At 42.5% G+C, this 21,455-nt stretch overlaps 2 protein-coding genes across 4 annotated transcripts; one reads left to right on the top strand and one right to left on the bottom strand.

The window, feature by feature from the left end:
• Nucleotides 1-1,304: 1,304 nt before the first annotated feature.
• On the bottom strand, nucleotides 1,305-12,511 carry LOC102218226 (glutathione hydrolase 5 proenzyme-like). 2 transcript variants are annotated; one of them, XM_023343089.1, is made up of 13 exons: nucleotides 12,062-12,511; nucleotides 11,562-11,689; nucleotides 11,385-11,471; nucleotides 9,092-9,272; nucleotides 8,833-8,993; nucleotides 8,293-8,439; nucleotides 7,374-7,504; nucleotides 5,889-6,073; nucleotides 5,711-5,802; nucleotides 4,267-4,373; nucleotides 4,047-4,157; nucleotides 3,903-3,968; nucleotides 1,305-1,515 (listed from the first exon to the last, which is right to left on the bottom strand). In XM_023343089.1, exons 1-13 carry the CDS (start codon nucleotides 12,340-12,342, stop codon nucleotides 1,435-1,437), a joined length of 1,758 nt encoding a protein of 585 aa, XP_023198857.1. In that variant the 5' UTR covers nucleotides 12,343-12,511; the 3' UTR covers nucleotides 1,305-1,434. The 2 variants fall into 2 exon arrangements, with proteins under 2 accessions (XP_023198857.1, XP_005811197.2); XM_005811140.3 differs by lacking the exon at nucleotides 1,305-1,515 and having other exon boundaries at nucleotides 3,182-3,968; nucleotides 12,062-12,505.
• asphd2 (aspartate beta-hydroxylase domain containing 2) lies at nucleotides 4,424-20,845 on the top strand. Of its 2 annotated transcripts, none has more exons than XM_005811139.3 (5): nucleotides 4,424-4,528; nucleotides 15,219-15,643; nucleotides 17,957-19,159; nucleotides 19,586-19,699; nucleotides 19,820-20,845. In XM_005811139.3, exons 3-5 carry the CDS (start codon nucleotides 18,295-18,297, stop codon nucleotides 19,948-19,950), a joined length of 1,110 nt encoding a protein of 369 aa, XP_005811196.1. In that variant the 5' UTR covers nucleotides 4,424-4,528; nucleotides 15,219-15,643; nucleotides 17,957-18,294; the 3' UTR covers nucleotides 19,951-20,845. The 2 variants fall into 2 exon arrangements, with proteins under 2 accessions (XP_005811196.1, XP_023198859.1); XM_023343091.1 differs by having other exon boundaries at nucleotides 15,219-15,639.
• The last annotated feature ends 610 nt before the right edge of the window (nucleotides 20,846-21,455 follow it).

The following is a 21,455-nucleotide window of genomic DNA, read 5'->3' on the forward strand; positions in this document are numbered from 1 at the left end:
CAGAGGCTGGAGAGGAAGAGGAAAAGTCAAACACTAGTAAAGAACACATCAAGTTTGGTGTTAAAGTGCCTGAGTCGGCAATAGTACAACAAATGAAATATGAATGCACAAAACCTTAAATGTTGTCTTGTTAATCTGTTCCATAGCATATTTTGAGAAATTAATTGAATTCAGAGCTAAATATTGTGAATCCTTAAACAAACACAGTAACTTTTTTTTTTTTTTTTGGTGATGCTCAGGACGTTTTATCAAATTTTTGCCACTTTTTGAAAAATAACTGAAATGAAATTAACCAAAGAACCCGCGCCAGCCATTCGGAGTCAGTATTTGTAACTTCCATCATCAAAATCAGTCAAGCAACGCTTCAGTTCAACACAGACGTTCTTGAAAACAAGTGGATGTTTAATTAATATGTATGAATTGCAGCTTTGATTGTGATAAAGGAAAGAAACACTAACCAGATTTTAAGAAGCATGTTTTATTTTTTTATATATATATATATATACATGAAAACCAAGCGCCACAAACATTTTTGTATATTATTAGGATTCTGTAGAAGCCGTAACTAGAATATGGAAATAAGGAAATCCTCAAGAGCACAAGAAGGTCTGCACGACAGAGCAGGAAAACCAAGAAGTGCCTGTCAAGGGAGCGACGACCAGCTTCATGTGTGTTTGATATGCAGCAGCCATACCTGAAACCAGTTTAACCAGTTCATTGGGAGCGGGACTGAAGCAGATCCTCACGTTTAGGGTTGTCAGAAATAATCGATATTTCAATATAATCAATACCGCAAAAATTACTATTCAAAGATAATCGCATGCATCAAAATGCATAAAATCTGACCCATTCACTTTTGTTCAAGCTGCTGCTCTTCTTCTAGCGTCGGCGCTGCAGCAACAGAGACTCGACCTCTCACCTCCCTGCAGCTGCTCAGCTAACCAGAACAAGAACTGCTGGAGGAAGCCTCAAACTCTGCTAACATGGCAAGTACAGAACAGGTACATGTATAAAAAAGAACTGGAACATTGTGAAAAAGTAACACTTGTCTTTGGTCACTTATTTCACAAAGGGAAATTTATAATGTATACATTTACTGCACAGAGTTGAACATGTCAAAAAACTTATTTCTTGTGTGGGTAGGTGCCTTGTCCAAACTGATGAACCCTATTTACATGTGAAAAATCAGAAATTATTGAGAGACAATGGCAGCAATCAGTCTTTAATAAAGGGCAAAAATATTCAAAATATTCCTTGTAACGACATGGAATACAGCCTGTCAGGAAGGCGTGTTTCTGCAGGGGCTCTGCAAATTAAACCCGTTTCTCCGCTTCTCTTTCAGTGATGTTCAAGAACAACAGACACCTTCTGCTGCAGGAAGATCTCGCTCATTTTCAGGACATCCTCCGTTACCAGTATTACTGACTGGTGGTGTCAACCACCAGCTGTTTCACCCAGTTTCTTGTCGTCAGATTCAGCACAGATGCAGCCGTCCTTTTTCTCCACAGCGTTAACCACATTGTAGAATTTCCTTGCTGTTTCGTTTTTGAGCCTGGAAGAGAAAGAAAACACACCGACTGCAGCGATCTGACCCTGAAAACCTGTCAGCTGACATGGCAAATTAATACCAGACCATTAACCATTAACAAACCATTAAACCGAAGTAGATAATAGAAGGGGAAGCCGTGTGGAAACCATCCCAAACACAGGAAATGGATGAGGCTAAAGTCTGATTAAACAAAGAGGGAAAAATCTATCCAATTAAAAAAAGGTTTATATGCGTCTTCCTCACAATTTTGGCAGCTCCACTAACACCACCGCCATGATGAAGACAGGTAGGTTGGAGGAAAGTGAACCCAACCCATCCCATCCCCGCGCTCTGCGGATTCAAGATGCCAGTGCAAAGAAGCGCAGCAGTGGCGCCATCTACCGCCGAGCCGCCTCGTTGCAGCCTTTCTCTGGAAAACTCACACCGGTTCTATGGAGGGTTAGAGGTGACACAATGACATCAATAAACTTACATGTAAATCTCCCACTAATTGATTAAATGTGTCATAAAATTACTAACTTTATTAAATTAAATTAATAATTAATTATACAATAAAATTATAAAATATGCAATTAAATAATCAAACATATCTCTAAATAAAATCTATCTCTGAAAATAATGGATTTCAATAATAAAATGTCCTTTTAAAGAAAACTTTTACTTAAAAACTATATTTAAATGTAATTATTTTACTTAATTTGACAGTTTTAATTATTTCATGACAACTGTACTCACGAGTCATGAAATAAATACACAGTGAAATAATTCAATGTTATTAAATCAACGTTTTCTTTAAAGGGACATTTTATTATTTTAAGCCATTATCAAGAAAGTATATCTCATTATTTCAAGGGACATTTAATTGCTTAATTGCATATTTATTAATTTAATGAAAAATGTAATTACATATTGATGAATTTAAGAACTTAACAATATGTTAATAATTTTATAATGCATTTAATTTATTAATAGATAATTTAATTTGAGCATTTTTCATGGCATATTTATTATTTCATTGTGTCACCTCTAACCCTCCAGAGATTAGTGTCAGGGACGGACTACCATACAGGGCTATCAGGGAGTTTCCCGGCGGGCCGCTCAGCTAGCGGGCCGGTAGCGGCAGCTCACTCTTGTTTTGCGGCGCCACAGCGCCTCAAACTGCGCCAAATCAGACGTCTTATCCACCTGGCATACCCAGCTCGTCTGCAATGGACCTGTAAAACCATTAAGCAGCGCAACAGGAAAGTCCGACTGACCATGAACTCATCTTAAATAGCTGATTAGGCTGCGACACAATGAGTTTCTACTGATGACCTTTTTCACATCATTCTAATTTTATGAGACTGAATTCTAGGTTTTCATCATCTGTAAGTCATAATCATCAAAAATTACAGGAATATTTCACGCTATGTGTGACGATGCTATATACCAGTAGACCTGTAAAAACAGATCACATTAACTTATTGATCAGTCTCTTCCTTTATGTTATGAGTTATAATGTTACCTGCTGTCAAAGGTCAACATGGCATGAACTCAATCTGAGCTGATCTTGAACTTGCCAGAGGGAACAATGAAAAAGTGGAATCTGGCCATAATCCCAATATGTAAAAGTTATGCTGATTACATTTATACATGCACAGATTTTTAGATTTTTATTTTGCACGTTACATTTTAGGATTTACTCAAAGACCTGCTGATCAAGTACAAATACATTCGGACAGCGATTGCTCTGAAAGTCCAGTGTTTGTCAATGCATGTATATAAAAGACTGTTATTAAAAAATACATCTTTGGTATCTTTGGTATCTTTCTACAAATGTGGCCTGGGTTGTGTGGCCAGCGGTCATTATCACTGTGACTTTTTCCCCAGAGCTATTAACAGAAATGAGATGAAGAGCAATATGTCAACATCAAACAACGGTCCTCCAGTGTCGCCGACAGAGACCACAGGCCCATCAGGGTTGCCAGTGAAAATCTGAAAATGTTTCAATGAAATGTAAAGGGAAACAAGAAGCATTCCAGACTTGCACTTAGAAAAACACGCACAGACTTGCAGTGCTAAAAGAAAAGTCTCTTTTTTTTCTTTTTCTTTCTTTTCCTTGTAACGACAACAGTCTGTCAGGAAGGCGTGTTTCTGCAGGGGCTCTGCAAATTAAACCCGTTTCTTCGCTTCTCTTTCAGTGATGTTCAAGAACAACAGACACCTTCTGCTGCAGGAAGATCTCGCTCATTTTCAGGACATCCTCCGTTACCAGCGTTACTGACTGGTTTTGTCAGTAACCAGCTGCTTCACCCAGTTTCCTGTCGTCAGACACAGCACAGATGCAGCCGTCCTTTTTCTCCACAGCGTTAACCACATTGTAGAATTTCCTTGCCGTTTCGTTTTTGTGCCCAAACGCTCTGAGAGCCTTGATGACACCCTGAAGAGAAGGGAGGAAAATGGGATGAGGTTAGAGCGATGCAGCGTGTTCTCTGACTGAGACTGTCAAACAAATCACCTCGTCAAACTTGGGTTCGAACTTCACTTTGTTTTCAGAGTCAACATAGACAACCGGAGTATCAATCGCCTCTTTAAGGCTCTTCCCAAACCAAAGGTGGTTGATGAGAGCCTGGAAGAGAAAGAAAACACACCGACTGCAGCGATCATGACGACATGACAACAGTGAGGAGCGTCAGATAACCCTAAATGCTCTTAGTGTGGTCGCCATGGCCACGTACCGAGGCCAGCCCCGTCGTGATCATGCTCCCACCACTCGCTCCAATCACCAGCGTCTTCCACTTTGACTTCAGCACAACGGGGGTCATGGAGGAGGGGGGCTGCTCCCCTGGAAACACAACAAAAGCAACAAATGATGACACAGACAACTGCAGTTCAGACCGATCACTGTCAGCAGAACAAGAGGAATGATTGGAAACGGTTTCTACGGAGCGCCAGTGAATAAAAGCGAGTCAGAGAGGGAAAGACGTGGAGCTAATTTTGGTGAGTCTCATCTTGTGCTCAGCATCTCTTATTATAAAATTCTAGTTTATTATTAATAAGGGGAATATTTATGCAAATTTCTCTTCTTCCACACTCAGACACTAAGCTATTAAAAGTAGCAGACATACATGCCTTACAATTATTCCTCCCTCTTGAATATTCAGATTTCCATGCACTTCACTGGCATTTTATTTGAACCTAATTGTGAAGCATGCATGGCTTTCACAATTTTTTTAAAGTGTAAGATGCATTCATATTCAGCCACCATGAGTTAACACCTTTCGCCACAATTACCGTCACGCTTTCGACGCTCTCTGAAAGCACATGTAGGTTTGTTGGGATCATTTTCAAACGGCAGAAATAAACCGTTCATTAAGAATATTTTCTACCAGACTGGTTTCGTCTGTCAAAGTATTTTGGCTCTTTTGCTTTGGGGTCAATTTTCATGTTTAATTTGGAACAAACAGAAGGAAAAGAAGAGCCAGCAGCTTTATGAGTTTGTAATCTGATACTGAAAGGCTTTCAGCGACATGCAAATCAATACAGTGTGAACTGCACACCAAACAAACCATTAGACACGAATAGATAACAGGAGAGGAAGCTGCACTGCAAAAACACAAAGTCTTATCAAGTAGTTTTGGTCTAGTCACCAGCGCAAACACCTGAAACAAGACAAAACAAAATATAAGAGCTTGTTTTTAGTTAGTAATTCCTTAATACTGATGAAAAAGTATAAGTTCCACTGGTATATTATTAATCTTATAACAAGACATTTTTCCCATGTTAAAAGTGAAATAATCTGCCAGTGAAACTAGTACTTTTTTAATCAATGCTAATTAATTATTTACTTAAAACAAAGCTCTCATATCTTGCTGAAAAGTTATTTTGTCTTATTTCAAGTGCACTAAGATATTTTCACTGGACCAAAACTACTTGGTGAGATTTTGTGTTTTTGCAGTGTCGGTAGAAGCCATCCCAAAACACAGGAAGTGAATGAGGCTGATTTAAAAAAAAGGGGGGAAGAGGGATAACCTGTCTTTCTCACAATTCAGGCAATTCCACTCACAGCGCTACCATAATGAACAAAAACAAGTAGTCATAGAAACAAGTTGTTGCATATCAGAGGATCGTTCCCAACCAGCTACAGTAAACAAAGAAAATGCGTCAGGTTAATCTGATTACCGGGAAAGACGTTATCGACCCTTCCACAAAAGTCCGACAGCTGGTTGTTCAGGAATATCCCAGTGCTGGGAGAGTAGACCTTGGAGCCAAACCTGCTAAGAACATGTGCAAGTCAGACACCGTGACGACAAGAGTGAAAATAAACAGGGAACTAAAGCAGGAGCGATCGGGTGCTGACATGTAGTTGATGGTGCTGGTGACGGCGACGGCTGACCCGTCTTCGGCCAGAACGGACACGTGCGTGGTGCCCAGACTGTCCAGATACGTGGTGAGATTGTAATACTGGTTGTCGTGTGTCCTGTCGCTGCTGATCAGGCTCCCTATGTGTTTGGCAAAACTTTCTGCTATTATTTCCTTTGCCATCTGTGAAAAGTAAAGGAGAACACAAGATGAAAAATGAAATAATAATAAATAAAAGAAAATGCATTTGGTTATTTTCACTCATCTGGCTTTTGATGCTATTTTGCTTTTTAAATCTTTAAAACTTTACAGTCCAGCAATCTGAAATCTATCATTGGTAAAGATGGAGGGGATTTTTTTTGGAGGATCATTTTCACTGATCAACCAGGTAAAACGTATAGAGAATATTACTGATCCTGACTTAAAAATACACCTACTCAAATCAAAATGGAGGGCAACAGGATCTGTATTACGACGTTTGAGAACAGGAAAAGCAGGAGTGACATTCCATAGCCTGTTTGCGAATGCAGGTCACTGTGGAACATGGGCCAGATGTAAACGCTGCTCCGACCAACTCACTATTGACTCCGCTTCAGCGGGCTAAAGCCGAAAAGGTCATTTAAATTTGCCAGTCAAATTAAGTGTGGAAGATTATGATTCTGTTTTGCGGTGTTTTCAGGAACTGGACCATATCCAAGCTCTACTTAAAAAACGAGCTGCACCGATTAGACATTTTTTGGCAGGTTTCTATAATATTACATCAAACGTTTTTAGCCTGTCGGCACACGGGTTCCAGAAATGTCCTTCTTGCTTTCCTTCCATTAAAAGGTAATCGGCTATAAACACTTGAAGCACTGCTGACATCCCACCATGTCCCTCTACTACAATGCAGGTTCAGCATCTTTAGATTAGGTTTGACAAGGTCCCCTCACATTAAAAAAGTGCTTACAAGCTAGCTGCAAACCAAGAAAGTCAACCCTGGGTTACTAACTCTGTCTACCCGGTCATGTATAATGGCTACGGTGGAATAAGACGACTAATAACAACAATGCATAGGAAGAAAGGAAAGGAAAAAGTGCTGATTTGAGCTTCACATCCTATCCAGTTTGTCAGTTGCGTATGTGAAAAATTAGCGTTAAACACAATTGATTTCAATCCACGTATCCATATTACAACCAAATTATTAAAGCTGTCATGTTACCAAAATGCAATCATTATTACATTTATTGCATTGATGGTATGATGTGTTTTACTGGTTGAGAAAAAATTGGATTAACAACTTTTTGACCATCTGGTCAGGGCCAGGATTGCAAAAAAAAAAAAAAGACGTCTGATTCCGATCAGCAGCTGATTTCTTGGTGCCATCTCCAACATCCAGATTGCAAATAATATTATTTATTTGTAAATTATTATCTGTAACAATTATTTGTAATTATTTGTAAATCTATGAACCCATACATTGAGTGTTTAATTTGATACTTACTTTGTCTGATTTGAAGCGTGGGTCCCGAATGTGCCTCTTTAGTCCGTTGGCAAATTTAAAAGCTTCAACATAGCGGTGATAAAACCGAATCTTTTCCTCAACAGAAAGAGGGGCCGACCTCACCTGATACTCTGCAAACCAAGATAGTCGTTTATTTAGACATATATCTTAAAGGGACAGTATTGTGTTTTTTCCATTTTATAGCACAATTAAGTAACTATGTTACCTTCAGTTGGGATAAAAATGCTACGCATATGAAATATGACTTTTCTTTACGTCCTGATTTAACGCCTTGAAATTGGGTCACTGTCTCTTTAAAAACTCCAGGTCTTTCTGAAACTCCTTCAGGAAGTCACCACAACGTAGCTCCTCTATTAACCCTTCAACAAGGTTGTGTTTTTTTGTTACCAGTGTTGCTCTGAGAAGCAGCTCCTATAACGAGCTCAGCAGATGTGCAGTTCCGCCAGGTGTTTGCTAGTTGCTGCTGGCTAGTCTGAAGGAGCTGAGCGAGGGAGTTGCAGGAAGGGCTGCTCTGTGAGGCGGAGGCTTAGACACTGCAGCTCTGAGGAGGAGCTGAACCTCAAAGGCGGAGCTAGGTCCCACCAAGTGTTTTGCAATGGTTGCCACAGGAAATTCAAGAATTTCTCAAACATGCATTAGTCAATCAAGGCAACACTCCAGGTATGTTTTTGAAGAAGGAATAACATTATAACACAATGAAAAGCTCAACAAGGTTTACATGATACGTCGATTTAAACTGAGTTGTCACTATGCAATTGCTTTCAAAGATTGGTCAAAGAATTAAGGATAAATGTCCTGAAAGGTAACGTTCCCTGATTTTTTTTTTCTACCACGTTTCAATTTTGGAAGTAAGAAGTAAAAAGAAACCGCAGCTCTGACGTCTGCGTCCGGCAGGAACCTTTCATGATGTTGAGGACGAGGCTGAGGAGCGGTCCTCCTGACGGGGGCGGGGGTATGTACATCTGGTACTCTCCCACTGGGGCAACCCACGCCTCGGTCACTGTGGCCTTATATGATGCCAAATCTTCCAGCGTCAGGTTTCCTCCTTGGCAAAAACAATGAAAGAAAAACAACAATCTTTGTTTTGCGGAAGCAAAAATCGTGAAAACCCACAGCAGTCCACATAAACCACATGTGTCAAACTCCAGTCCTCAAGGGCCGCTGTCCTGCAACTTTTAGATGTGCCTCTGCTGCACCACACCTGAATAGAATAATTAGGTCATTAGCAAGGCTCTGGAGAACTGAGCTACACAAGGAGGAGGTAATTAAGCCATTTCCTTCCAGCGTTTCGTACCTGTGGCATATCTAAAAACTGCAGGACAGCGGCCCTTGAGGACTGGAGTTTGACACCCCTGACATAAACTCTGATGTTTGATAGATCTGGGGCAGTCTGAGTGAGTACCGTGTTCATTTGTAATCGAAACTCTGAAGGCAATACCTTCCTGCTGCACGTCACGGACTAAATCCTCCGCTACCCTTCCGGTGTAGAAGGCGAACGCTCCTTTGTTTGCAATCAGCTCCAAAGTGTCGGCCAGTTTCTCAAACTTGATCTTGTCTCCGGTCTTCAGCAGGGTCCCAGTTTCATCTGAATATAGTTTCCTGAGAAGAGGAAGAGGAAGAGAGACGTGTAAATCTGTATCCCTCATATTTTTGAGCCAGACTGTGTCTTGAGAGAGACACAGTCTGTTTCTCTCTACCTTGCGGTCAGCGAATTGTTAATGAGTGGGATGAACAATCCTTGGACCGGAGGAATAGGGAATCCCTCTCTGGCCAGCTTGATGGTCGGCTGGAAGAGCGCGGCCCACGGCAGTTTTCCATAAAGTTTGTGCGCCAATTCGTAGCCTCGAATTTCCCCTGGCACACCAATCCATTTGCTTCCTGCAGAGATGGAGGAAGGGACAGAGTTAGAATATGTCTGCTTTTCTGCATTGTGCTGCTACTGGGCACAGAGCAGAAATTAGAGACTTTACTTCGGTTCTTTTTCTGAATTGTACTGTGCATTTAACGTTGAGTCAGTCATAAATAGCGCTTTTAAACGCTGCTAGTATTGACATCTTCTGCCTTTCACTCAATAACTCTCATCCTGGCTTTCTTGATCCCCTTCATCCACTGACACACAAGTTTCTTAGTGTCTGCGCCTGGAGAAAGTTAGGTGACAGAGCATTGAAATGATGCGTCTGTTTTATGTTGAAAGTTTACAGCCAGCCCTCCTGAGTCGATTCTTTGTTGAGTAACCTTCTACAGACTCATATCGTTGCCCTTCCTTCTTTGCAAAATATCTCAAGCTCACTCAGATTACACGGCAAGTGTTACCGGCCCCAGAGGGGCCGGTAACACCTAGGGGGGAATCTGGGCCGGCACAAGCGATGCACAGGCAGGATGCGCTGTGGATCTGTGAATGATGAGGAACAGACACGTTAATACGTTGTGCCTTGCTCTGCTGGCAGCGGTTTATTCTTAACTGCAACAGTCTTAAACATTCAGTCATTCCATTTAAACACAAATATCAAACTATCCTTGCTTTGACAATATCACAAAACATCATAACATTGGGATAGTATTCATGTCAAAATACACTGTCATAGTCTTTCACTTCAAAACAGCTCAAATACAATTGACCTCTTGGTTTGCAATATTAATAACCTGAGTAATACAAACAAACACTCTTTTGTAAAATAAAATAAAGTGCAACCTAATAACCCATTACGTGTGTCTGTCTCTGAGTGTATATGTCGTTCATTGCAAAATAAACTTAATGTTCATCAAAATAATAACTTCCCATCACCAAAGACAGTAATAACTCTAATGCCCATTCATACCTTCAGCCATTGGCTTAGATACAAAAAAGTAAACGTAAACGAATACGATGTTCTCTTTCACACGCACATCTGTACATCCCATGTTCTCTGTAATCAAGCCGTTAAAGAACTACTAACGGTAGCCATTATTCGACTCGACAAAACAAATACTTATCAGAACCCGGATCAAGTTCTCTCAAAATGTTACTATAATGTCACAGACAGTTCACATTACTTTCAACATCTTTAAGAATGTTTAAGAATAGTTATAAATAGTACCTGTGAATGATGAGGAACAGACACGTTAATACGTTGTGCCTTGCTCTGCTGGCAGCGGTTTATTCTTAACTGCGCATGCGCGGGCAGAGACTATAGAAGTTTCCTCGTTTGTTCATTCACTCACAGTAGCGCCCTCTACTGACTAGGTAGTCATTGACATGAGTCAGCTAATGTTAGACAGTTGTTCTAATCATCTTAAAATAATGAATGGGGGTGTCTGTTTTAGTAACACATTAATTTCTAGATCCACTACACAAGCGTCTGTGAACATCAATTTCCCAAGTCCCAGCAGATTCTAAATCCACTTTGGACTTTGAATAGGCCATTCTAATGAGTCGGGCGGCGTATCTCTGATGGCAAATGTGTGTCACACCTTTCAGTTTTAACACAGCAGAAGACCAATAATAAGCTCTGCTCTCCAACGTAGCAGACTGCACTTCCAATTGAAATCTACAGTGACTTTTATAAGGTGTTTTTTGTCATTACGTACTTTTTGGTTGCGTTTGATATTATTGTAATTTATCATGCTGCCTTTGAAAAGTGCCAAACTTTTTTTTGGTCTCACAAAAACAGACAAAAAAAAAAGATAATTCTAAAAAAAAAAAAAGAAGTGAAAATGACTTTAACAGAGAGACTCTGTGTTTATGTGTGGCATGAAATTCACATGAAACACGCAACAGTCTCTTTCAAGTCACCATGCATGAAGTATTACTGCAGGTCCAGAAAAATAAAAATAAACGAAACAACAAAAATAAGCTTTCCCTTTGAGCAAATGTTTTCACATCACACCGAATTCCTCAAGATCACCGAGGCCTGCAAGAGAGCTGATAACACATAGAGTGGGAAAGAGAGATAAAACAAGAAATATGCCCTCTGCAGATAAGGAAGCGCATTCAGCAGTTTGTCTACCTACCTGACCGGTTTAATGGGCAGGACTTCAGCAGATCAGGGTCCACCTTTGACGGCGCGGTCTCCCTGGAGTTGATGATCTTCACTTGACCTTTAACAATATATTCACGGAATCGGTAATTATCAGTCTTCGTCATTACATCAACAACACGCGTTTGGCTACATGTAGACATTTCCTCACCAGATCTGTCCATCACGGTGAAAATGGCCCCCCCTCCGATCCCCGCGCTCTGCGGGTTCATGATGCCGGTGCACAGAAGCGCGGCGATGGCGCCATCTACCGCCGAGCCGCCTCGTCGCAGCATGTCCCTGGAAAATTCAGGCCGGTGTTACTGCTGCGTGCCAGATGTTATTGCTTTCCATATGCGTAGGTGTTTGCCGAGCCGTGCCGTGCCGTGCCGTGCCGAGCCGAACCGAGCCGAGCCGAGCTCCATCGTAAATTAACTGCACGCGACAAAACAATCCTCTCAAACACGTTTGTTCCGATTCTGACTGAGTTTAAAACTTTTACACACCACAAATGCGCTTCTAGGTGCAGCAGAGCTCAAATAACCTGTAAGGATAAACATCAGGATGTCATCCGTGGCAACTTTTTCCGGGAAGGCGGTGATAAGCAAAGCAGATGTGTGCAGTACTGTTTTCCAATGACTAATGAGGAGAAAAGTGTTCACCGTCACTCACCTTCCAATCTCTGAGCATTTCCTCGCGTCTGCGGCTACGGCAGCTTTCGAGAAAGTGTCGTCCGCGCACCTGCGTCTCGTAGTGACAGTTATGATCACGATGATGGCGATCACAACAACAACAAGCAGCGCGCAACAAGTGTACACCCTGGCCTTGGATCTCGCCATGCCTCGCTGCTCTCGCTGTGCACCAGGCTGGAGAATCCAGCGATCTGCGGGAGTGAAGGGCTGCGCACCTGGTCGGACCAGAGGAGGCGGGCCCCGCTGGGCCCCTCTCCACATCCCGGTGCGCAGCACAAGGAAGCGCTGCAGAAAAAGATAAGGTTATAGTAACAACCCAGGGGATCAATGCCAATTTTTTTTCCCGCTTCCTTAAAGTTTCCTAGTTGTGGTTATAGTTTTGTTTGGTGCAAATATGCGGAAATGTAACTGGAGGCAAAAATCCGTTGAACACACACACACACACACACCCACGCACACACACACACACACAAACTACTGGGTTGAAAAAAGAAGAAGAAAAGAAGAAGAAACCAGTTGGGTTATTTCTCAAACTGCGAGTCAAATATGAACCGATCCAGACCCGGCTTGATTTAACGCAACATCATTTGAACGTTGGCTGGAATTTAAAAAAAATAATAATAATAAAAAAATAATAATAATAATTCTATGGCAAAACGTCGGTGGCGTGGGCATTGCCATTATTGATTTTATGGTTAAATCAAAGTTTTACCGTAAAAGAAAAATACCTTAACTTCTGGGAAAAGTTTTAAATCGAACATAAAAACAACTTATAAGTGTACAAATGTAAAATGGACAAATTACTGTTTTCACCGATTAATTTATTCATGACAGCCACGTCAAGTCAACAGTTTATATGTATGCCATGTGTATGGCATACCTAGTATACACGCATGTATTTTTTATGTATGGTAGCAAATTTCCTGTCACAATTTTCCTGTTTATTATTGTCTTCTAATCAGTGTAGTGAGCAGAAATCGTTAACAAACAAAACTAAATCTTGCCAGTAGTTTGTGTTTGTTTGCAAAGATACATTTGCAATGTTGCTGCCATTGATGTTCTTAGCAGAAAACTGCGAACCTGCCGAAACACCGAGTTCCTTTAAGTCAAATCTAAAACCCCACGTGTTTAGATTTGCCTTTAATGACAGGAACATTATTGGATTCATACCTGATTATGATCATTCACAGCGATTTGACATCTAATGTCTATTGTTTGTTCTATAATCGCTTCCTGTAATGTGTTTTTTTTATGATGTGAAACACTTTAAGCTGCCTTGTTTCTGAAATGTACTATGCAAATTAACTAGACTTGATGATATCTTTACCAGGGCACTTAAAGGAGGTGTTAGTTTTGTTGAAAACGGTATGCAAACCATTCACACCATCCATCTTATTAACCTGCTCTCCTCTGCAGGCTGTAAAAACTGTGACAGGTTGATGCTGTTGGGGCAGAAGGTCAAAGAATGTGAAGTCAGGCTTGTTGGGTTGGAGAAAAAACAATAGAAGAAGACTCGCTGTTTTTCACAGATCACCATTTTGAGCAAGAGTCTAAATAGCCCACAGCTATTGCTGCTATAGTTAGAGGCTACAGCAGCAATAGCTGTAGGCTAACATAGCCTCAGCTATGGCAAGTTATTCTTCTTAAGCCACTTTTTCACTTATTTAACTTTTTGGTTGAAAATCAGACAAAGTATTCCAGTCAAACACGAAACCCTGTTTTAAGTGCTAAGTCATCCGGGATCTAGTTCCAGTCCGTCTAGTCGACAAACATATCGAAAAGCAGGTTGGGGATTTAATGGTAATTTTAGTACTTGCGTTAATGCGATTGGAGGCACTAACACAAGTACTGCCTGAGGGGGAGGAGGCTGAAGAATCTTGAGCTACAAATAACTAAGATCTAGACAGGTTTTTAATGAGGCAAACCAGGCTGAATGTACGAAAGCAGAAATTAGAATTGTTGCCGAATAACAAGGAGGGAAGACAGACAGGACTTTCTATCAATCAATCAATCAAATTTTATTTGTATAGCACAAATTTCATTTGTGCTATACAAGGCAGGCATTTCAAAGTGCTTTACATCATTACAAACACAGAAACACAATGCAACATTGAATCAACAATCAAAACACAGCATTAAGTCAAGTTCCATCAGTAAATTTGTAATTGATTACATTTCAAATATAATTCTAAACAGGTGGGTTTTTAGTAGAGATTTAAAGGAAGTCAGTGTTTCAGCTGTTTTACAGTTTTCTGGAAGTTTGTTCCAAATTTGTGGTGCATATAGATGCTGAAAGCTGCTTCTCCTCGTTTGGTTCTGGTTCTGGAGATGCAGAGCAGAACCAGAACCGGAAGACCTGAGAGGTCTGGAAGGTTGATACAATAAAAGCAGATCTTTAATGTGTTGTGTTTCTAGAATATCAGAGGCAGCACACAAGAGGAACAGGACGAGCAAAGTACAAAACACTCCAACCAAAACAATACTACTACTACCACTGAAATTCATACATTTGTGGTCATAACGTAACGTAACGTAACATAACATAACAAAATATAAAATTTCTAGATTTCCAGCCTCTTCTCATTGGCTCCTTGTAAAATTCAGAATAGGGTGTAAAGGGAAAGCCTTAATAATTCACTGTAATAAAATGTTTTCCCATCTGTAAGCAAATTAACAGTTGTTTAGTACTGAAAAAAGAACTTGCGTGGAAACTCTTTTTATATTTTTATATAAGTTATTTGAGTGTAGGAAAGCCTTTAGCTCTCTCTGCCCTTTTCAGGGGTCCAGCTTTGCAACGAACTGTCCCCTCACCCCACCGTAACGACTGCCGTGATGAAAACCTGGGAGGACGCGGAGCATCCTGGGAAATGCTGTCTGCAGTACAAACAGAAAGGCAGGCGATATGCGGAAGAGATAACTAGTGCACAATCGGAAGTGGGCAAAGTTTACTTTCAAAGTAAAACCATTTGAGGCAGATTGGGAGCAATATGTGCTGGATCGTATCACACGACTTTTTGCATCGATTGAAAATAAATGATCATCCCTACATCTCTACGTGATTATAATTAGATGACCTGAAAAACGTGTGCTTGAAAAACTTTGAAAGGGGTATGATTATTTTTTTTATTTTTTTACAGGGCTTTATTTTGAAAGGAACAAGCGGAACCAGATGGTGATACTCCCCAACATGATTGACTCTGGGTGTCTTCCCCAGAGAAACGTCAGTATTTACATCTATATTTTCTGAAGGCATTTCCGACACTCTCTGTTCGCTTCTGACAGGGATTCCGCCCGTCGGTGCGACCTCTTCCGATACACACATTAATATTATTATTATTATTATTATTATTATTGTTTTTCTTCTTCTCCATTTTCTCCCTCTCCCCTCCATGCAATGGTGGCGAGCTCCGTCCGTCTTTGTGTGATTTGGAGCGGTTTCCTGTGATGTTGCTGAGCGATCCCCGTCTGCCGTGTGCACTGCAGTGGTGCGCAGCGTCGCCTGGAGAAACACCTGCGCGCCTCCGCTCTCCGCCGGGCGGCCTCGGCCACGCATGCTGAGTAGGTATGGATGCACAAAAAAAAAAAAAAAAAAAAAAAAAAAAAAGCCAGCGCAGCACCGGGCAGCATCAGACACGGGGAAGCGTGGGGCTCTGTTCTTGCGATCGGCTTGTTTACCAGTGGTCGCTCCCGCGTTGTGTCTTTTGGTCGTTAGTTTGAATGGCAGCTGATGGCTGCAACTCTTCCACTCTGATGGCTTTTAAACAAAAGGGGTCATGAGAGCGTGTGTGGGTGTGCTTGCCGTGGATCACAACAGGAGCTGCTGCTGAGGTGTGTGTGTGGGGCGTGGGGGCGTCTTGATGCTGTCAGGCAGGATGGAGGGGAGGATCTGCTGGAGCAGGAGAACCGGACCATTTTTGGTGAGAGCTCACCGTGGAGTGATCACAGCTGACGCATTGCACTCCTCGCCTTGTGGTTCCTGCTGCTGCTGCTGCTGCTGGTCCATTAGCATTATATAATCACACTCATGTAATACAGCCTTCTTTTGATACTAAAACCCACCCACCCCCAACACACACACACACACACACACCCTCCTCTTCCCCCAGGAGGCATTTATGCAGCTCCTGCTGAGCAACCTATGAATGCCAATTATAACTGTGGGTGGGTTTCAACTATGTTTATGTTTACATAATTGTGTGTTTTGTGTGTGGCGCTCAATCACAGGAAAGGGAGAGATTTGTTTTAAATGCAGCAATGTACCCATGACTCATGGCTTTATAAAGTGCAGTACAGAGGAAGTGTGTGTGGAGGGCTGGATATGTGTGTGGGTGTGTGTGTGGTGTGCAGTCATGTTCAAGTCCAGCAGGTGTTTATTACATGCAGTGAATCAAGACGGCTCTTTGCTAGTATAAAGAGACACGTGTTACATATGGCGTACTTATGCCAGAATCACAGCAACGCACAATGGGTTTCTCCTGTTGGTCTCAGCAGTAGGCCTTGGTCAGTGTAAGATGTTCATGGTGTGGTAACCTGTAGGTTAAATGAATGCCACACTTTCACAGTATCTAGACAAAAAAAACAAACTGCGAAACAAACGTCAATTAGAGATGAAGCGATCAGACATTTCTTGGCCGATACCGATTTCCCCTTGCCTGCTGATTGGGATTATTCAAACTTTTTCTCTAGGGACTGTAAAATCAAAAAATATCTATGTTTTAGTTTCTTTGACAGAGTTAGTAGTTTTGAATCGAACTAATAGTTAATCAATTCAAAGATTAAATCCACTTGTGCATCAGAGCACTTGGCCCTAACCCCTATCTGTACGTTACTAAACTAAAAAAAAGTCACGCAAGGTGCATGTTGTTGATTGACTGAAGACGGAGGGCGATGCATGTAATGAAAAGGCAAAAAATATGTTTGTTTTTTTTCAGTATTTAATATGCCAATTACCAATCAGAGCCAATCAAGGGAAGGTCAGCAGATTCCAAACTCTTGAATCGTCCATCACTACCTGTGGAAAGAATGAAGCCCCTCTATCTTCTCCCAGTGATAACTAGAGAAAACCAGTCAGAGCCCAGAGGCAGGTCTTACAGCTGTCAATCACAATCTTGTGTGGTGCTGCTCATCCCCTTTCACCCTCACCCCCTTCGCACTCTGCTACCGCTACAGCTTTTCCCCGTCAGCAGATCCTGTTGTGAATGCTAAATCTAGTTAGCATAGCTACCGATAATGCTGGATGAACGGTTTACCTGTGAGTTGTTTCTCTGCCATTAGCACGTTTAGGAGCGAGTACATGAGATTGAGTGACGGCGCTAAAACCTTCCTCCTGGCTCTGATTGGTTGTTTTTGGTCAGGAGGTGCATTTCTTTCTGATGACAGCAGTAGCTCAGGACGGAGATGGAGGAAACTGATCTTTTCACAGTTTATCTGTCTCCTAACATACTGTCAAGACATGGTGACAGTGAAAAACATATTTTTAATAAAAAAATATATGCAGTTTTAACTAACATGTGGCTTGCAGCTTCTCTGCTGTGATGTGTCTTGTTTTTAACACCAGGAAATACTTCTAATGCAGATGACTTCTCTCACGCAGATAATTTGCAGTGTGCAGCAGCAGGTTCGGGAGGGGCAGCGCTACTCTACTCTGTGTTTTGTACAGCAGGAGAAAACTCTGTTCACGCCTGTATCTTCTCTAACCTCTCAGAAACCGTAGGATAAAGCGAAACCTTCGGGTTTGAATCCCTAACTCAAACAAAATCCATATACCTTAACACCGGCAACCAATCCCTGCCCTCTCAGCGCACTCCAACGCTGTGAAATGTTACACCCTGTTCTCTTTTGTCTCCCTTCCTCCCCTTCTGTCTTTGTTTTGCAGAGAAGAGACAACCCTAGGCCAGGTGTCTGTCTGCATTTGTCGGAGAGAGAGGCGCGAGGGAGTCGCGGAAACACTTCACGGCCCGACACCATGCAAGCAGAAACCTACCCTCACCGCAGAGCGCTGAAATGCTAGACCTGAAGAGCGAGAGCGTCACGTCCAATCAGCAGACTGTTTACATCGGAGGCGGCCACAAGAGCCGCTTGACACTAGACTCCATAACAGCAAGCGTGTGGTTTAAGGCCCCCTTCAGTCACAATCAAGAAAAGACGCATTAACTGATCCTTCATCAGCACTTTGTACTTCTTTTGGGTTCAGCAGCCCAGTGGCGAGCTGAGATGGAGTGGTCGCTGGAGAGCGTGAGGGAGATGGTGGCTGGCGGGATGCAGTCTGTGAGGGAATGCGAGATCTGTGCGTTCGCCATAGCCATGTGCGTGCTGCTGCTGTTCATGTGGTACTGCTACAGAGTGGGCCGCGAGCACGGCACCAGCCCCTTGCGAGGGAGGTACCTGAGCGGGACCAGCCGGATCGGAGGGGTCGTCGGGGGTTTCATGAGCTCAGACTGTCGGGGCAGGGGCAAAGGGAAGCACGGGTCACTCCTGGAAGAGCAGAACGGCTTCGCCTTCTGCCAGTCGTCCGAGTGCTTCCGATGCACCAGCGCCGGCGAGAGCCTGAACCAGAGGCTCTACCACAGCCTCCAAGAATACGCCAAGCGCTACACCTGGTCCGGTATGGGCCGCGTGCACAAAGGAGTCCGCGACCAAGGCCGGTACCTCAACAGCCGGCCAACTATCCAGCGGCCTGAGGTCTTCTTCCTTCCCGACCTGCATTCGGCACCGTTCTTCTCCAGAGAAGTGCAGAGACACGATGTGGAGCTGCTAGAGCAGAGCTTCCCCGCCCTTCTGGCCGAGTTTGAGAGCATCTATCACCAACCCCCGGCCCGCAGCGGCTCTTCCCTCCCACCGGGCTGGAAGGCTAACAGCACTCCTCGCGGTCAATGGTGGACTTACTACCTGGTGAACCAAGGCACCCCTTTGGTCCTCAACGTCAGGAGATGTCCGCGCGCGTGGCGGGTGCTGGGTCAGCTGCGCACCTTCATCGCCAACAATGTCTTTGGAAATGCCTGCTTCTCTGTGCTGACGCCCGGAGCTCTCATTACGGAACATTACGGTCCTACAAATGTCAGGCTGCGCTGCCACCTGGGTAAGAGGGTTAAGTGAACTGAAACTGAAGAGGCTCGCTGTGTGTTAACCTCAGTGCAGCATTTATAAGCATATATAAAAAGAGAAAAAGGTCAACATTGTAAATCTAACTTCAGTCCTTAGCGTCTGTATCCTTAAAGTGTGCTGTTCTTCTTCAGACTCAATTCTCTTGAGTAATGGAGGCGGATGGGTGAAATGTGCCAAACGTCATTATTGTGCTCTCTGCACCTGAGCTCTGGTTTTATTTCCATCTGTACTCTCTGATATGACTATTGGTGCACATGTTTATTCTCGTGAAGGAATATCCTTTACAACAGCACCCTGTAAGGATACAGAGACTATGGATGGACGTTGGATGGCAACGAAAAGCATTTTTCTAATTTTACACTTGACGCATGGATAAAGCTGTTATTTTCTTCTCTGCCAGGTCTCAGAGTGCCTCCATCCTGTGAGCTCGTTGTTGGTGGAGAGCCACAGTGCTGGTCTGAGGGCAGCTGCCTGCTTTTTGACGACTCCTTCCTCCACAGGGCTTTCCATGACGGTAAGAGGGGATTAAAACCGACACAGTCTGATGTAAGAAACGGAGAACATCTTCCAAACAAAGTCAGTCACTTTTTTTTTTTTCTTTCTTTCTTTCTTTGAAATGTGGTTGTTTGCGTAGGCAACCCAGAGGATGGCCCCAGGGTGGTGTTCATGGTGGACCTGTGGCATCCCAACGTGGCTGCTGCCGAGAGACAAGCTTTGGATTACATTTTTACCCCGGGCCGCTTAGAGGACAGGGAGGGGAAATAGTTGCGAGTGAGAAACCATTATTTTTGAGTGAGAGACCGTTGGAGTTTAGTGTCTGTATGATTGGGGAGCGGTTCTTTCTCTGCCTAGAGACCAGCTTTTCATGTTCACTGTGTACATATTCTCCGGCTCTCACAGTATTACTCATGACTCTACTCTGCAGATAACCAGACATTGGGCCTCTCTTATCAACTGCCTTTTCACCTGTGGAGCCGTCAAGCATCGTAGTAAATCCGTATGGTCTTATTTTATTGCCTACACGTAGAACACTTCACCCAAACCCTGTCAGTTTTAAACATTTTATCATTTGGGTAACATACTTAAGAGGTCTTGTTGTACCTAAAGTTTTCCTACACGTCGATGAGTCATTAGTGTTTATTTCAAAGCTTCATATTTCCTTTAAGTTATGCGTTATCCTGTTTACACAGACTGGTTACTTTTTGATCCGTATGAACGGATCGAAAAGTGGGTGTAATTGTAAATGAAATTTGAATTCAAGGGATATATGTCTTCGAAACGATGAAGCGCTTCAACAGAGGTGTCTGCTCCGCTGTTTAAAAGTCAAAGAGCAGAGTGAGCCCGATAACGAGAAAGTACACACATCTCAAAGGAAACATTTTGAAATGATAAAATGATGTCAAACAGCCCATTGCAATGGTAACTCCTAGACGCGGCTTTTGGCATCCGAGATTTCTGTTTGTGTAAGGGTTGCAGCCAGGGAGCTTCAAGAGAAAAACCGAACAGAACTGTTGCAGAATTACGGCATGCAGATGTTGTTTTTGTTTTAGGCATTAACACAAAGTGAACAGGATATACCAGCTCTTCTCAATTCCAGTCCTCAGGCCCGTCTGCTCTGCATGTTTTAGATGTGCCTCTATTCCAGAACCGCTGATTCAAATGGCCATCAAGTGCTGCAGAAGCCTGTTAATCAACCACCGATTCAATCCAGGTGTGTGGCAGAAGGGAAACACCTAAAACATGCAGGGCAGGGGGGCGTGAGGACCGGAATTGAGAAATGCTGCGATATACCAAGACAGAATAGATCACTGAACTCCGGCTGGGGGTATTTTCTGAGCTTGAAAATAGAACAAAAGGGGGCAGCTTAAAACTGTTTTCATAAACGATGCTTAACATGCACTTAGAGAACTCTAAAGGAAGCACACACTGAAATTCCCACCATTATTCAACAATCATGCAAATGATTAATATTTATTTATTTACAACATACTGTTTAGGTTATAATTTAACTGTATTTACTGTACATAAACCTTCATGGTTAAGATGCCATTTTTCCTAAGTACCAACACGTGTAGTCCTTACATCTGATGTAACCTGTTGTTTATACGCTACACGTAAGATTACAAACTACTGAATGTTAATCTGCATATATTTCAGTGTTGTAACTAATCGATCCCTGCGTTGCATTTTTCTAACTTTGGGCTGATTTTACACAAGAAAAAAAAAAAGCAATTCTGTGTATGGACATGGAGATTGTTTGTTTTGATCAC

This window comes from Xiphophorus maculatus, chromosome 12 (genome assembly GCF_002775205.1).
Source record: "Xiphophorus maculatus strain JP 163 A chromosome 12, X_maculatus-5.0-male, whole genome shotgun sequence".
NCBI lineage: Eukaryota > Metazoa > Chordata > Actinopteri > Cyprinodontiformes > Poeciliidae > Xiphophorus > Xiphophorus maculatus.